The sequence below is a fragment of the Micropterus salmoides genome, unplaced genomic scaffold, assembly GCF_014851395.1.
Source record: "Micropterus salmoides isolate LMB-PRFRI ecotype aquatic unplaced genomic scaffold, ASM1485139v1 Ms_hic_scaffold_6, whole genome shotgun sequence".
Lineage (NCBI taxonomy): Eukaryota > Metazoa > Chordata > Actinopteri > Centrarchiformes > Centrarchidae > Micropterus > Micropterus salmoides.
Window position 1 is genome coordinate 3,536,918 of NW_024044348.1, and position 18,702 is coordinate 3,555,619.

Genomic DNA, 18,702 nt, shown 5'->3' on the forward strand with positions numbered 1-18,702 from the left:
GTGTTCTTTATTCACTTGAATTAAATATAACTTTCACACAAAGTTTACAGTTTACTAACATGCATCATCTGAAATCATCAAATCTTTCTGACAGTTTAAAGTTCATTAATCTTATATTCATGAACGAGACAGGAAAGCTCAAGACTACGGGGGAGGGAAGAAGTCGTGTTACTACTACAGGCATTGAGTTTTTACATCCTGAAGGCACATTTGGAGTTTAGCTAACTGATTAGTTTCATCTGGCTTGACTGATAGATATAATTGAGTATCATCTGTATAACAATGAAGGTTTATGGAGTGTTTCCTGATAATATTGCCTAAAGGAAGCATATTTAAAGTGAACAGGATTGGTCCCAGCACAGATCCTTGTGGAACTCTGTGACTAACTTTGGCGTGCAGTCTTGTAATAGTATATGATGCAATTAGGAGGTCATTAGTAATTTTCACCAGTGCTGTCTCTGTGCTTTGAAGAACTTTAAATCCTGACTGAAAATCCTCAAATAAACTATTGCTATGTAGAAAGTCACACAGCTGTTTGGCAACTGCTTTCTCAAGGATCTTAGAGAGATACAGGTCTATAGCTGAAGGTTAGTTACAGGTCTGTAGTTTGGAGGTTAGATACAGGTCTATAGTTGAAGGTTAGCTACAGGTCTATAGTTGAAGGTTAGCTACAGGTCTATAGTTGAAGGTTAGCTACAGGTCTGTAGTTTGAAGGTTAGCTACAAGTCTGTAGTTTGGAGGTTAGCTACAGGTCTGTAGTTTGAAGGTTAAATACAGGTTTGTAGTTTGAAGGGTAGCTACAGGTCTGTAGTTTGAAGGGTAGCTACAGGTCTGTAGTTTGGAGATTAGCTACAGGTCTGTAGTTTGGAGGTTAGCTACAGGTCTGTAGTTTGGAGGTTAGCTACAGGTCTGTAGTTTGGAGGTTAGCTACAGGTCTGTAGTTTGAAGGTTAGCTACAGGTTTGTAGTTTGGAGGTTAGCTACAGGTCTGTAGTTGAAGGTTAGCTACAGGTCTGTAGTTTGGAGGTTAGATACAGGTCTGTAGTGTGGAGGTTAGATACAGGTCTGTAGTTTGGAGGTTAGCTACAGGTCTGTAGTTTGGAGGTTAGATACAGGTCTGTAGTTTGGAGGTTAGCTACAGGTCTGTAGTTTGAAGGTTAGCTACAAGTCTGTAGTTTGGAGGTTAGCTACAGGTCTGTAGTTTGGAGGTTAGCTACAAGTCTGTAGTTTGGAGGTTAGCTACAGGTCTGTAGTTTGAAGGTTAAATACAGGTTTGTAGTTTGAAGGGTAGCTACAGGTCTGTAGTTTGAAGGGTAGCTACAGGTCTGTAGTTTGGAGGGTAGCTACAGGTCTGTAGCTTGGAGGTTAGATACAGGTCTGTAGCTTGGAGGTTAGCTACAGGTCTGTAGTTTGGAGGTTAGCTACAGGTCTGTAGTTTGGAGGTTAGCTACAGGTCTGTAGTTTGGAGGTTAGCTACAGGTCTGTAGTTGAAGGTTAGCTACAGGTCTGTAGTTGAAGGTTAGCTACAGGTCTGTAGTTTGGAGGTTAGATACAGGTCTGTAGTTTGGAGGTTAGCTACAGGTCTATAGTTGAAGGTTAGCTACAGGTCTGTAGTTTGAAGGTTAGCTACAAGTCTGTAGTTTGGAGGTTAGCTACAGGTCTGTAGTTTGAAGGTTAAATACAGGTTTGTAGTTTGAAGGGTAGCTACAGGTCTGTAGTTTGAAGGGTAGCTACAGGTCTGTAGTTTGAAGGGTAGCTACAGGTCTGTAGTTTGGAGGTTAGATACAGGTCTGTAGTTTGGAGGTTAGCTACAGGTCTGTAGTTTGAAGGTTAGCTACAGGTTTGTAGTTTGGAGGTTAGCTACAGGTCTGTAGTTGAAGGTTAGCTACAGGTCTGTAGTTTGGAGGTTAGATACAGGTCTGTAGTGTGGAGGTTAGATACAGGTCTGTAGTTTGGAGGTTAGCTACAGGTCTGTAGTTTGGAGGTTAGATACAGGTCTGTAGTTTGGAGGTTAGATACAGGTCTGTAGTTTGGAGGTTAGCTACAGGTCTGTAGTTTGGAGGTTAGCTACAAGTCTGTAGTTTGGAGGTTAGCTACAGGTCTGTAGTTTGGAGGTTAGCTACAGGTCTGTAGTTTGAAGGTTAAATACAGGTTTGTAGTTTGAAGGGTAGCTACAGGTCTGTAGTTTGAAGGGTAGCTACAGGTCTGTAGTTTGGAGGGTAGCTACAGGTCTGTAGCTTGGAGGTTAGATACAGGTCTGTAGCTTGGAGGTTAGCTACAGGTCTGTAGTTTGGAGGTTAGCTACAGGTCTGTAGTTTGGAGGTTAGCTACAGGTCTGTAGTTTGGAGGTTAGCTACAGGTCTGTAGTTGAAGGTTAGCTACAGGTCTGTAGTTGAAGGTTAGCTACAGGTCTGTAGTTTGGAGGTTAGATACAGGTCTGTAGTTTGGAGGTTAGCTACAGGTCTATAGTTGAAGGTTAGCTACAGGTCTGTAGTTTGAAGGTTAGCTACAAGTCTGTAGTTTGGAGGTTAGCTACAGGTCTGTAGTTTGAAGGTTAAATACAGGTTTGTAGTTTGAAGGGTAGCTACAGGTCTGTAGTTTGAAGGGTAGCTACAGGTCTGTAGTTTGAAGGGTAGCTACAGGTCTGTAGTTTGGAGGTTAGATACAGGTCTGTAGTTTGGAGGTTAGCTACAGGTCTGTAGTTTGAAGGTTAGCTACAGGTTTGTAGTTTGGAGGTTAGCTACAGGTCTGTAGTTGAAGGTAAGCTACAGGTCTGTAGTTGAAGGTTAGCTACAGGTCTGTAGTTTGAAGGTTAGATACAGGTCTGTAGTGTGGAGGTTAGATACAGGTCTGTAGTTTGGAGGTTAGATACAGGTCTGTAGTTTGGAGGTTAGCTACAGGTCTTTAGTTTGGAGGTTAGATACAGGTCTGTAGTTTGAAGGTTAGCTACAGGTCTGTAGTTGGCTAAAAGCCCTGGATCAAGGCTGAGCTTTTTAAGATGTGCTGTTCAGCAGCTGCATGGAGTTGTACGACAGCTGGCAGACTACAGACAGGAAGTACGATGAGAACACGAATGTGTTGAATGTGAGAAAACTGCATCTTTGAAACACGTTGACTCACAGCAGCGTGTTTGCTGACATGTGGACAGAAGCGTCTCCGGCTGCATGTAGGCGAATGTGCACGGTGTTCGCTCGAAGGCTTCATGTGGCTGTTTCTTTTTTATTACCTGTTTTCTGAACCCGCCTCCCAACAAGATTTAAATGAACCAATCAGCTTGCTTGAAGTGCAGGATCGCAGTATCGCTGTTGAGCTGTGGGGGAGGTGTTATGCAGAACACCCTGCTCTGTGCAGATGCTCAGAGATGTTTACATGAATCTCCATGGAAACAAAAGGAGATTGATGAATGATGACATGGTTCACTACTTTAAATATGTGTCATTACCACAAAATACAAATAACAATGTAAATGCTACAAAATTTGTAGTATATTTAACAAATATTTCTAGGAAAATATACAAAAATGTAAATTCTACTATAAACTTTTAGGGACATGTAAATAGTAGAATAGTAAAGTTTTTTTTTTTTTTTAAATAATCACTACTACTTAATATGTATAAATGCAAATCAATACTACTACATTTGCACAAGTTCATCTAAATAGTAGTAAATATTTAGAAGTATTAGAAAGTATTTGTGAAAACATCAATTCTATATACTTATGTAAATATAAAAAAATACTTTTAAGTAGTACTAAATATTTGTGATTTGCATTGAAGTACTAACTAATTACTAGTAAATACTCAGAAGTACATGTAAATATTGTTAAATAGGTATAAGTACTGTATATAGTTTAATTAAAACTGTGTTTGACATTAGAATATTACAGGTAACATTTATTCTTCAGTAAATCTGTCGTCGCCTCGACAGCCTGCTTCTCTCCCTGAAATATTTCCCAGCTGCCTCAGTGACCTTCATCATCATCCTCCTCCTCCTCATCTGTCATGTGACGCATCAGTTCATGATAACCTATTGAACGTTACTGTTTCATGCTGTCACTGTAGAGGTCACCAAAGGTGAGATATCCCACCGGACAGATGCACCTAACAGCACCGTGGTCACTCGCTCAGTGTGACAGATACTGACTGATCAGTTATTGATCCTCAGCTCAGTGATGTATCGATATCTTCTGGTGAATCTTTGCTGTCACTCAGGTGGAGGTGGGCTGTAAACTGTGTGTGTGTGTGTGTGTGTGTGTGTGCTGTGATGTCAGAGCGGCGGAGTCGACAGAGGAAGTGACCAAACTGCGGCCGGTGCGTCTGATCAGGGAGGACGGGATCATCCGACCGTATGACCTGACGGAGTCACAGGGCTTCGACCTCTTCCAGGTTTGATCACTTTAACTCTCTGTTTCTATGACGACGTGATGTCACTTCCTGAGAGGAAGCGATCTCTCTCGCTCAGCGTCCGTCAGCGCTTGCTCTGAATTAAGTTGCATTGTCCGTGTTTTCTAAATTGGAGTCAGTGAGGTGGAAAACATCAGCAGAATGACGCTGAATTAGATTTCCAGACCCCAGATCGTGTCAGCTGACAACACGTGCACGGCCCAGACGGCGCTGACGTGCACGCTGAGCAGAGAGAGAACGTTCACTCAGAAAACGTACAGCTCAGGGTCGGCGTCGTGCTCTAACTGCTTTCTTCTTCTTCTTCTTCTTGTGTTTTGTGTCAACGCAGCCTGATGAGGAATAAACAGGGTTTGAGCGGATCAACGTTTCATTCAAGTGCTTTTATAGACCATAAACTACATTCAGTCTTTCATTCATTCATTCAGTCATTCTTTCTCACATGTAAATATTGTCATTCATCTATAAATATGTTTTATACATGAACCAATAAATACCGAGATAATTCAGGTTTCTATGCATGCCATATCTTTCTCTCATACCTCAAACATTTTATTACTTTTTTCTAGAATAAACATGTCTGCTTTTTATTTCTGAAATACTTAAGTACTTTATTTTTTAACTTTGTTCATAACCATGTAGAGTTTATCGACCCATCTACCAGGTAGTGGAACTGGTTTCCCTAGAAAGCTGTGGTTCATGTGCCCTCTCCTGTAGATCGTAGCAATACTTTTGTAACAGACTTTGTTCTGGAGCGTATCTAAGTCTGTGATGTTGAATGCTTCTGTGTAATCCAGTCTGAACTCATATTATGCATCAGCATGACCTCTGACCTCTGGCTGTGTCGTGCTCGTGTTGAGCTTTAAATGTGTGTGTGTGTGTGTGTGTGTTGTTAGCTGAGCGAGAACACGGGGGAGTTCTGAATGAATCTGCAAACATAACCCCCCCCCCCGTCATGGTAAATCATATTGTAGCTTTTATACTGTGTAATGTAAAGCAGACGAGATGTTTAACCCTGTAAGACCCAACTATAGAAAAAAATGATTTCACTCGTCAGATGTTGCTGTAGGAGGCCTCTGATGCAGATAATGAAGGATTTTTGAATTTTTTTTCTTTTAGTAAGTGTTTGGGGCCTTGCTGGGAGCAGAATTTCAGCATTTGCACTCACATTGTCACACAAATCTATAGAACAGCTATGGCAGTGTGGATTGTAAATATCACGACTAGGAATCACCCAACGGTCATCAAGGGAATCAGAATTTATTAAAAATTTAAAATATTATATACAAAACACATTTAAAACTTTGTCAAAGAACCTCATTGACAGTGATAATCCCAAAAGCACAAAAGACGGAGATTACACTTCCCGTAAAGCTTCTTAGAATGTCTAATTTTTAGTCTTTACTTGGAGATATGTTACGATGTCACTGCGCACATCTGTGGGTGGTTCACATGACCTCTTAGCTGGGATCCCATTTGGTGGATCCCCAAAACCTGAGGATGGTCTCTTCAGGTCTCTGAGGCGTCACTGTTAGGGACGTCAAAGGGCTCCCACTGACTGAAGATGGCCGCCCTCTCCTTGAATCAGATGCGATGTGAAACTTACATTAAAGACCGGATAATCAGTGAAATATTAAATATGGTAAACAGCGGAAATGGATTCACACCAGAGTGAGAGAGGATGCGAGTTGCGCCTGGAACAGTCTCCTGTTCAGCATCAGCACCACTGCTGACATCTGGACCAGAGAAATCTGAATTAGTGATGAAATCCTTTTTTCAGGAAGCGATACCTGTCCCAGGGCGTCGTCGGTTAAGTTGCTTTTCTCATCATCGTCATCAGCTGGACAATCAGCGGGTGTCTGATTCTCTTTGACCAGCTCATTGATATGTTCAACAAGCTCTTCATCACTCAAATAACTTTTTTTCGAATTCGAAAAGCAAAAATGGCATCATGCACACTATGGTAAACAATAGTTGCAAGAGTGTGTTCAGGTTTACATAGTTTCAATGCAGATGAATCCTAATTATGATACATTCCACTGAAGTGACACAATACTGTGTGGCCAGCCTAATGTGCACTCTACTTAACATTATGAAAGGAATATGCAAACCCCCGAACATTCAGACCTGCCCTGAACAATGCACCATGCACGCAACCCCCCACATTTCAGAACATTTGTGCCATCCTCCAAACCACTCCACAAACAACTCCCCTGCCTTACTAAACAAGCAGATATTTGGAAAAACAAATAAAGACTATATTTTACTGCTAACATACAGGAACAATTTCAAATATTGGTACTAAAATACTGCAACCAGAAATCATTTATTCTTTTAGAACTATACGAATCTGGTCTAAACTGACAATAAAACACATCAAATACATTGTATTTCTCTAAGTATTTATCCTATTTGAGAAGTGCAACGTCTCAAGTGCTACTTTGATTACCATTCTCACCCAGCGTTGTAAAATTACAACAAAGACATAACAGCTGAAAATCTAATTTGACGCATGCATTCCACAATAATATTATATAGTATAGTATATAAATGAACTAGACATTCTAACAATCACAAAAAGAATATTTCAGGGATTTTACTCACTTCAGTGTTGATATATCCAGTCCCATGAAACGAGGAGAAGTGCTTCCAGGAAAGTTTGCAGGTCGTATGAGTTCATGGCCTTGTGCCCAGACATGTGTACACATTTAGTATCCAATGGCATTGTGAGCTAAACAATAGGACCCATTGGCTATGTACATGTGGTCTTTCAAAATAAAACATTTGCAGATGTATTTTTTGGAGAGCTAAAAGTGAGCGGGTCTTACAGGGTTAACCTCACGCCACCTATTAATAATCCAGCCATCGCCTGTAACCGCTTCACCGTGCAGGGTCGCGGGGGGGCTGGAGCGAGAGGCGGGGTACACCTGGACAGGTCCCCAGTTCATCACAGGGCCCTATCTAGACTGTTAGTTCAGGAGCCATCAGGTGGTTGAGTGATTCAGTGAGTCAGCTGTTTTTTAACCCTCTGTGCTATACTCACATTTTGAAAATAATTATTGTCTGAATATAGTGATGCAGTGAAAGATTAGATTCAAATAAAAATTAAATAAACTCTTAAATTTAAATCACCCGTCTGAGTAGCCATCTTTAAAAGCTTCAGACGAACGTTACAGAGCAGGAAAACCTTCCTCCAGACTCCTCCTCCTCCTCCTTGAGCCTCAGCTGGCCCTCAGACCCTCCTGAGCTTACAGCTTTATTTTTCTAGTCTTTCTTTGAGGTTCTTTTGTTCCTCACCTAAAGTCAGCGCACACTCGCAGTGTCTGTCAGAAAGTATATAACCCTCGCAGAAGAAGGTGGCGTGGAACGTGGAAGAGGTGTGAACGGACGAAGCACATCCAAAGGAACAAAAGGAGGAGACACTCAGAACATTTCGGGGGTCATGTTGTCCCCCACCTTTCACGGTAAAACCATACAGACCCAACAACAGTGGCGCTGCGATATGTGAATACCTTTTTCGAGAACTGAGTTGCCCCAGCGTTACGTTTGCTTTTGTTTTAATCATCTGCTCTTCAACTGTTGTTTCTGTATCGTTACACCTTATTAATCCTTGATTGATCCTGTTGTTAGACATTTACCAATAAATAAATGTCCTCATTTAATCAGTAAGAAGTTGTCTGTGTGTTTTCTTTCAAGCAGAAGACGAGGTCCTTCTATGGAAAAGAATTCTCCTTAAGACACTGAGCGATTTAATAACCGAGTTATGAATTCATTTGGTTCATTTCCTTGTTAACAGGGTGGTGCCCCCTACAGGTGGAGTTTCTCCTGTAACTACACTCCTTAATCACACTTTACCTTTATGTTTTTATTTTCATCCCTTCCATCCCCGGCTCCTCCAGTCTGCATGAGGAGGGGCCCATGTTGCTCCTGGAGGCTGCCTTCAGTGTGTGAATGAGCGAACATGTAAAGACTAGAAAGGCGCTTTACGCGTCCGTTCGTCACCCCGCCCTGTGTTGATGCTTCAGCAGCGGTTACACGACGCTCAGTCTCGCTTTGGGAGGAGGTTGTGGTAAAGGTCTGGTGGGGAATAAAACCGCAGCGCCAGAAGGTGGATGAGTTTAATTTAATAAGAAAATAAATATATTTAAAAGTGTCCATCTCTTGATGTTGACTGGGAATATTGAGCCTTTGTGTAAATGTCACTCACTGTTAAATGTTTATTGATTGATTGGATTGTAGCTTACTGCTGTAACCACCGGCTGTGAGCCGTGATGGGAGCTCAGGTGAAACCCTGTGAGGCCTCAAACACAACCTGTATGCTTTGATTACAGATCAGTGTTTGAATGAATCAGATTAGCGGCTGATGATCAGCTGCAGCTGAAGAAACACTATTTCAGAAGTAAAACAAAAGAGAGATCAATCAAATCAAATCTCTGAGTGTGTTTAAACGTCCTGTGTTTCCAGCGCTCGGAGATCAAACAGCTGGACGGTGAGGTGTTCAGAGGTCACTGTGTGTACCCGGGTCACCGAAAGACCAACATCATCATCACCAACAGGTGGGAACCCTCACAAACCTTTCAACTTGATTAATTGTCTCTGTGCGCTGTTGTTGTGTGTTATTTATTGTTTATCTGTGTTGTTGTTGTTGTGCAGGAGGGTTATGTGTGTGAAGGAGATCGACTTTGTCGGACATTTCAACAGAGAGTGGGAGTGTTGGTTTGAGAACTTCTACCGCCCTCCGGCTGTGAGCGGATCTGAGCTGAAGATCTTCTGCAAGGTAGCAACCCATAAGGAAGCAACAGAACCAGAGTCCAGAACCGTAAGATGGCAACAGAACAAGAGTCCAGACCCGTAAGGAAGCAACAGAACCAGAGTCCAGACCCGTAAGATAGCAACAGAACCAGAGTCCAGACCCGTAAGGAAGCAACAGAACCAGAGTCCAGACCCGTAAGATAGCAACAGAACCAGAGTCCAGACCCGTAAGATAGCAACAGAACCAGAGTCCAGACCCGTAAGATAGCAACAGAACCAGAGTCCAGATCTGTGTTTGTGTCAGTGGTGTCGAGTCTGTTAGTTCTGGTTAAAGCCAGAATGCGTCAGAGGGCCGACAGAGGAGCCAGGACATCAGGCTCAGGAGGTCTCAGAAATATGTTCTTTTATCGTCTGTCCAGGTGTGTGTTGTGATTCTGCAGGTGACTTCATGAAGAAACCACAGCATATGTGTGATGTCATTGCGCTCTGACGCGGTCCTTCTCCAATCAGAGGCTGTAGACTTTGTCCAAAATACCAAACTGAAGGATCTGATCAGGATCAATGTCTCTCTGTCTCTCTCTCTCTGTCTCTCTGTCTCTGTCTCTCTGTCTCGCTCTCTCTGTCTCGCTCTCTCTGTCTCTGTCTCTGTCTCTGTCTCTCGCTCTCTCTGTCTCTCTCTGTCTCTCTGTCTGTCCGTGTCTCTCTCTCTGTCTCTCTGTCTGTCTTTCTCTCTCTCTGTGTCTCTCTCTGTCTCTCTCTCTCTCTCTGTCCGTGTCTTTCTCTCTCTGTCTCTCTCTCTGTCTCTCTGTCTCTCTCTCTCTCTCTCTCTCTCTCTCTCTCTGTCTCCCATTTTTCTTTTCAGTTCGTTTTCTTAGCGTGAATGTTTAGGTAAACAATGTTGCCAAAGCCAAACTTCATATATAAACAATAAAAATTCACATTTGATTTTCTGGAGCCACTGACGCCAACAAATCCCAGAGTGCACCATTAAAGTTGAGGCAGTCCACCGAAGAGCTTGGCTAAAAACTTGATCCATCACATCTGTTAGTTTCAAGTTAAAGTGATTATAAGGATGTCTAATAATATCAGCAAGTACTGATACTGGTACCGACATCATTAACTGACAAACCATAGCTTAAAACTAAATCTAACGTATGTCCACGCTGACGTGTAGGTTCAGACACAAGTTGTGTGAAACTAAAAGACTCAATGACATTTAAAAGGTGTGTAACTAATGGCTTATCATCACAAACAAATATGGATAACCAGCAACAATCAAAACCACAGAAGGTTGATTTATAGTAAAAACCTGCAACTTAAAACTAGAATAAGGATCACAGTTTAAAATGTGATTATATTTAAAGTGAAGATGTCATTCTTTAGGTTTACTTCTTGATCAGTTAAAGTCTGGAGGGTAAATATCTGATCTGTTGTGCGGCAATTTGGCATTTATGAGAGACAGTAGATCTAAATCTGTAATGAAATAATCTACTGTGCTACTGCCAAGAGCGATCTCTCTGACGGTCTGTTGGTGTTTCAGGAGGAGCAGAAGTTGAAGCTGCCAAGGAGAGACGGTCAGGAGTCTGTGAGGACCATTCAGCTCAGAGACTCAGCCACTGCTCAGGTAAATCCAGGTGTTCATGTGTTTAATAACATGTTAACAATTTATTATACTGTTTTTATCAGTGGAGTCTGGTGGCTTTGAACAAAGCAATACAGGAGATAGACCTCATTATACCATAACTTTATATAGACCTCAGTATACCTTAACTTTATATAGACCTCAGTATACCATAACTTTATATAAACCTCATTATACCATAACTTATATAGACCTCAGTATACCTTAACTTTATATAGACCTCAGTATACCATAACTTTATATAAACCTCATTATACCATAACTTTATATAAACCTCAGTATACCTTAACTTTATATAGACCTCAGTATACCATAACTTTATATAAACCTCAGTATACCATAACTTTATATAAACCTCAGTATACCATAACTTTATATAAACCTCAGTATACCATAACTTTATATAAACCTCAGTATACCATAACTTTATATAAACCTCAGTATACCTTAACTTTATATAAACCTCAGTATACCTTAACTTTATATAAACCTCAGTATACCTTAACTTTATATAGACCTCAGTATACCTTAACTTTATATAAACCTCAGTATACCTTAACTTTATATAGACCTCAGTATACCTTAACTTTATATAGACCTCAGTATACCTTAACTTTATATAGACCTCAGTATACCTTAACTTTATATAAACCTCAGTATACCTTAACTTTATATAGACCTCAGTATACCTTAACTTTATATAGACCTCAGTATACCATAACTTTATATAGACCTCAGTATACCATAACTTTATATAAACCTCAGTATACCATAACTTTATATAAACCTCATTATACCATAACTTTATATAGACCTCAGTATACCTTAACTTTATATAGACCTCAGTATACCATAACTTTATATAAACCTCAGTATACCATAACTTTATATAAACCTCAGTATACCATAACTTTATATAAACCTCAGTATACCATAACTTTATATAAACCTCAGTATACCATAACTTTATATAACCTCAGTATACCATAACTTTATATAAACCTCAGTATACCTTAACTTTATATAAACCTCAGTATACCTTAACTTTATATAAACCTCAGTATACCTTAACTTTATATAAACCTCAGTATACCTTAACTTATATAAACCTCAGTATACCTTAACTTTATATAAACCTCAGTATACCTTAACTTTATATAAACCTCAGTATACCTTAACTTTATATAAACCTCAGTATACCTTAACTTATATAAACCTCAGTATACCTTAACTTTATATAAACCTCAGTATACCTTAACTTTATATAGACCTCAGTATACCATAACTTTATATAGACCTCAGTATACCTTAACTTTATATAGACCTCAGTATACCATAACTTTATATAAACCTCAGTATACCATAACTTTATATAAACCTCAGTATACCATAACTTTATATAGACCTCAGTATACCTTAACTTTATATAGACCTCAGTATACCTTAACTTTATATAAACCTCAGTATACCATAACTTTATATAAACCTCAGTATACCTTAACTTTATATAAACCTCAGTATACCATAACTTTATATAGACCTCAGTATACCATAACTTTATATAGACCTCAGTATACCATAACTTTATATAGACCTCAGTATACCTTAACTTTATATAAACCTCAGTATACCTTAACTTTATAAACCTCAGTATACCATAACTTTATATAAACCTCAGTATACCATAACTTTATATAAACCTCAGTATACCTTAACTTTATATAACCTCAGTATACCATAACTTTATATAAACCTCAGTATACCATAACTTTATATAAACCTCAGTATACCATAACTTTATATAAACCTCAGTATACCATAACTTTATATAAACTCAGTATACCTTAACTTTATATAGACCTCAGTATACCTTAACTTTATATAGACCTCAGTATACCTTAACTTTATATAACCTCAGTATACCATAACTTTATATAGACCTCAGTATACCTTAACTTTATATAACCTCAGTATACCATAACTTTATATAGACCTCAGTATACCTTAACTTTATATAAACCTCAGTATACCATAACTTTATATAAACCTCAGTATACCATAACTTTATATAAACCTCAGTATACCATAACTTTATATAGACCTCAGTATACCTTAACTTTATATAGACCTCAGTATACCTTAACTTATATAAACCTCAGTATACCTTAACTTTATATAAACCTCAGTATACCTTAACTTTATATAGACCTCAGTATACCATAACTTATATAACCTCAGTATACCTTAACTTTATATAAACCTCAGTATACCTTAACTTTATAAACCTCAGTATACCTTAACTTTATATAGACCTCAGTATACCATAACTTTATATAGACCTCAGTATACCATAACTTATATAAACCTCAGTATACCATAACTTTATATAAACCTCAGTATACCATAACTTTATATAGACCTCAGTATACCTAACTTTATATAGACCTCAGTATACCATAACTTATATAAACCTCAGTATACCATAACTTTATATAACCTCAGTATACCATAACTTTATATAAACCTCAGTATACCATAACTTTATAAACCTCAGTATACCATAACTTTATATAAACCTCAGTATACCATAACTTTATATAAACCTCAGTATACCTTAACTTTATATAAACCTCAGTATACCTTAACTTATATAAACCTCAGTATACCTTAACTTTATATAAACCTCAGTATACCTTAACTTTATATAAACCTCAGTATACCTTAACTTTATATAGACCTCAGTATACCTTAACTTTATATAAACCTCAGTATACCTTAACTTTATATAAACCTCAGTATACCTTAACTTTATATAAACCTCAGTATACCTTAACTTTATATAGACCTCAGTATACCTTAACTTTATATAGACCTCAGTATACCATAACTTTATATAACCTCAGTATACCATAACTTTATATAAACCTCAGTATACCATAACTTTATAGACCTCAGTATACCTTAACTTTATATAGACCTCAGTATACCTTAACTTTATATAGACCTCAGTATACCATAACTTTATATAGACCTCAGTATACCATAACTTTATATAGACCTCAGTATACCATAACTTTATATAGACCTCAGTATACCTTAACTTTATATAGACCTCAGTATACCTTAACTTTATATAAACCTCAGTATACCTTAACTTTATATAAACCTCAGTATACCTTAACTTTATATAAACCTCAGTATACCATAACTTTATATAAACCTCAGTATACCATAACTTATATAAACCTCAGTATACCTTAACTTTATATAGACCTCAGTATACCTTAACTTATATAGACCTCAGTATACCTTAACTTTATATAAACCTCAGTATACCATAACTTTATATAGACCTCAGTATACCTTAACTTTATATAAACCTCAGTATACCTTAACTTTATATAAACCTCAGTATACCTTAACTTTATATAAACCTCAGTATACCATAACTTTATATAAACCTCAGTATACCATAACTTATATAAACCTCAGTATACCTTAACTTTATATAGACCTCAGTATACCTTAACTTTATATAGACCTCAGTATACCTTAACTTTATATAAACCTCAGTATACCATAACTTTATATAGACCTCAGTATACCTTAACTTTATATAAACCTCAGTATACCATAACTTTATATAGACCTCAGTATACCTTAACTTTATATAAACCTCAGTATACCATAACTTTATATAAACCTCAGTATACCATAACTTTATATAAACCTCAGTATACCATAACTTTATATAGACCTCAGTATACCTTAACTTTATATAGACCTCAGTATACCTTAACTTTATATAAACCTCAGTATACCTTAACTTTATATAGACCTCAGTATACCTTAACTTTATATAAACCTCAGTATACCTTAACTTTATATAAACCTCAGTATACCTTAACTTTATATAGACCTCAGTATACCTTAACTTTATATAGACCTCAGTATACCTTAACTTTATATAAACCTCAGTATACCTTAACGTTATATAAACCTCAGTATACCATAACGTTATATAAACCTCAGTATACCATAACTTTATATAAACCTCAGTATACCATAACTTTATATAAACCTCAGTATACCTTAACTTTATATAAACCTCAGTATACCTTAACTTTATATAAACCCCAGTATACCTTAACTTTATTGATATAGACCTCAGTATACCTTAACTTTATTGATATAGACCTCAGTATACCTTAACTTTATATAAACCTCAGTATACCTTAACTTTATATAAACCTCAGTATACCTTAACTTTATATAAACCTCAGTATACCTTAACTTTATATAAACCTCAGTATACCTTAACTTTATTGATATAGACCTCAGTACCTTAACTTTATATAAACCTCAGTATACCTTAACTTTATTGATATAGACCTCAGTATACCTTAACTTTATATAGACCTTAGTATACCTTAACTTTATATAAACCTCAGTATACCTTAACTTTATTGATATAAACCTCAGTATACCTTAACTTTATTGATATAGACCTCAGTATACCTTAACTTTATTGATATAGACCTCAGTATACCTTAACTTTATTGATATAGACCTCAGTATACCTTAACTTTATATAGCGCTCAGTATACCTTAACTTTATTGATATAGACCTCAGTATACCTTAACTTTATTGATATAGACCTCAGTATACCTTAACTTTATGGATATAGACATCCAATATTTTTTAATTGTTAGGTAATTAAATGGCTCCAGCTGTTGTGACTTTTTAATCCATGAAGCTTTTATATTAGAGTCTAGAAAAGACATTTTAAAACTGACGTCTTGGTGTGGTCTGTGGACCGAGCAGGAGAAACACTACTGAGCATGTGCAGTGGGACACAGCTCTGAAGTTAGAAAACTGTTTATTCGCTCAGCGATTAGTTTACACTAATGTGAGTGGACGCCATCTTTAACCACTTACTATAATATCTGTATGTGTGTGTGTGCTCAGTTAATGTTTCTGTGTGTGCCCGTTGCCTTACCTGGTTACCATGGTTACTTACAGAAGCTGCAGGCGGCCATATCAGATGCTCAGGTGGCGCAGCAGCAGCACCGCATGGTGAGACAGAAGTCGCAGCGCTTCCTCAAACTGAACAACAACCAGTGAGGTCACTTCCTGTCAGCACTCCTGCTGGTTTATATCTTACACTGCATCTTAAATGTGGGACTGTTCCTTTAAGAGACAACACTGCTGATCTGTCACATGATTCACCTGGGCCATCACAGCTCACCTGAAATACTGAGGTTTTATTTAAACTCAGTTTAGGCTTTATTTTATTTTATTTTAATTCAAATTAATCACCACAGTTCAAATTCTGCTGTATTATTTGAGTAATTTAGGTACACGCTTCAGTGTTATTACACATAAACTTGCAGATATTTGTATGAGAGAACGATGGAGAAACAAAACTGGTTCATGTTCTGTGTTTCTCCCCTGAAATATTGAAATGTGTTGTGGGTTTGATTCCCACCGGAGGCTCTTATTTTGAAGTCGTGTACCCTTCAGCACATGGCTGCTGGAGCCATGAGGTTGTTGTTTGAACTTCAGCTCGGTCAGCAGGACCTACTCTGAAAACATCAATGACTTCTGTCGCTAAAGAATGAAAGTCGAACATCAGCTGTTAAATTAATGTTGAATCTGATAACAGAGCTGCAGCTAAAAATGTACCAAAGCTCAGTGATTTCTCATTATCTGTCGAAAACCTCCTGATGAATATAAATGTGGTGGTCTCTTGAGTTATTCTGAAGGTTTATATTTTAGTCTTCAGTTTCAGGATGCTGGGTATTTTCGTCCCTGCTGTTTGCCTGAAGGTTGCACTGTCGCATTTTGAATATGAAGCCATAAAATCATGTTGCACTAAACAAATATTTTACAATAATCAGTTTGTTGATGGTATGAATGTTTCATGTTGTTCAACTTTAAAGAAACAAACACATGAAGATCTGAAAATAGTAATCCAACAAGTTAATTACATCTTATAAACTCAGAAGAGAATAAAATAAAAGTCTGAGATTACTCAGAATTCCAATTTGAATTGACTGTGTAATCCATAAATTCCCAAATTCATGATTCAGTTTGATTCATCTTAGTTCAAGTTTTTATGTTTAAAATTAAAGAACAATAAAATTCCTTCTTTTTCTTTCACTGATCAATAAATCAGTGAGTTTCACATCGTCCTGTGTTTACTGTTTGAAGAACAGTTTACTTGTGAACTTTAAATCAGTTTGATTGCTGAGTGAGATGAGGAAATATTTGTATTATCTTTGCTGTAACCAAGTGTTGGTCTTCATGTTGATTTGTGAGAAGTTGAACTTTAAGTTTGAAGTAAAAAGAAAACGTTCTGTAACCTGAATCATGTAAAGATGTAATAACGTCTGCTGGACTGTTTGTTTAAGAGTGGACTTTGTGATCAGAGTGAGACATCACCTGCTGTATTCACAAAACATCTTTGGAATAAACCATCATCTCTGCTGTTATTGATTGTTTTGATTTACTGATGAGCTGATTGGACATTAACTGTTGATGTAGATTGTCTCTGTGTTGTTGAGGTTGTGACTCAGGAACCACGTACTTCTACTCTGAACGCCTGTCGAGGCTTTGACAGGGTCACATCAGCACTGACGGTAACAGGCACACGTCTAACAGAAGGTCAAATGAGCAGCTCCCTGAAGTGATACTGTGTACTACACATATACTGTACTACACTGTATACTGTGTACTACACATATACTGTACTACACATATACTGTACTACACTGTATACTGTGTACTACACAGTATACTGTGTAGTACACAGTATACTGTGTACTACACATATACTGTACTACACATATACTGTACTACACTGTATACTGTGTACTACACAGTATACTGTACTACACATATACTGTACTACACATATACTGTACTACACTGTATACTGTGTACTACACTGTATACTGTGTACTACACAGTATACTATACACTACACAGTATACTGTACTACACATATACTGTACTACACATATACTGTACTACACTGTATACTGTGTACTACACTGTATACTGTGTACTACACATATACTGTACTACACTGTATACTGTGTACTACACTGTATACTGTGTACTACACTGTATACTGTGTACTACACATACTGTACTACACATACTGTACTACACTGTATACTGTGTACTACACTGTATACTGTGTACTACACATATACTGTACTACACTGTATACTGTGTACTACACATACTGTACTACACTGTATACTGTGTACTACACTGTATACTGTGTACTACACATACTGTACTTCACATACTGTACTACACTGTATACTGTGTACTACACTGTATACTGTGTACTACACATATACTGTACTACACTGTATACTATGTACTACACATATACTGTACTACACTGTATACTGTGTACTATACTGTATACTATGTACTACACTGTATACTACTCTGTATACTGCGTACTATTCTGTATACTGTGTACTATTCTGTATACTGTGTACTACACTGTATACTATTCTGTATACTGTGTACTATTCTGTATACTGTGTACTACTCTGTATACTGTGTACTATACTGTATACTACACCGTATACTGTGTACTACACCGTATACTATGAACTACACTGTATACTACTCTGTATACTGTGTACTATTCTGTATACTGTGTACTATTCTGTATACTGTGTACTACACTGTATACTACTCTGTATACTGTGTACTATTCTGTATACTGTGTACTATTCTGTATACTGTGTACTATTCTGTATACTGTGTACTACACTGTATACTGTGTACTATACTGTGTACTACTCTGTATACTGTGTACTATACTGTGTACTACACCGTATACTGTGTACTACTCTGTATACTATGTACTACACATATACT

At 37.5% G+C, this 18,702-nt stretch overlaps 1 protein-coding gene across 3 annotated transcripts in view; it reads left to right on the forward strand.

The window, feature by feature from the left end:
- The window catches only part of vps13c (vacuolar protein sorting 13 homolog C), an 80,557-nt gene extending 63,647 nt beyond the window's left edge, over positions 1-16,910 (forward strand). For 2 of the 3 annotated variants that reach the window (XM_038700593.1, XM_038700591.1), the window contains 5 exons: positions 4,270-4,384; positions 8,864-8,955; positions 9,053-9,176; positions 10,692-10,775; positions 15,817-16,910. In XM_038700593.1, coding sequence (XP_038556521.1) covers positions 4,270-4,384; positions 8,864-8,955; positions 9,053-9,176; positions 10,692-10,775; positions 15,817-15,918 — 517 coding nt within the window. In that variant the 3' untranslated portion in view covers positions 15,919-16,910. Of the gene's footprint in view, positions 1-4,269; positions 4,385-4,730; positions 7,681-8,863; positions 8,956-9,052; positions 9,177-10,691; positions 10,776-15,816 lie in introns of those variants that run through there. The other variant, XM_038700592.1, reaches the window with a different exon arrangement.
- Positions 16,911-18,702: the final 1,792 nt, after the last annotated feature.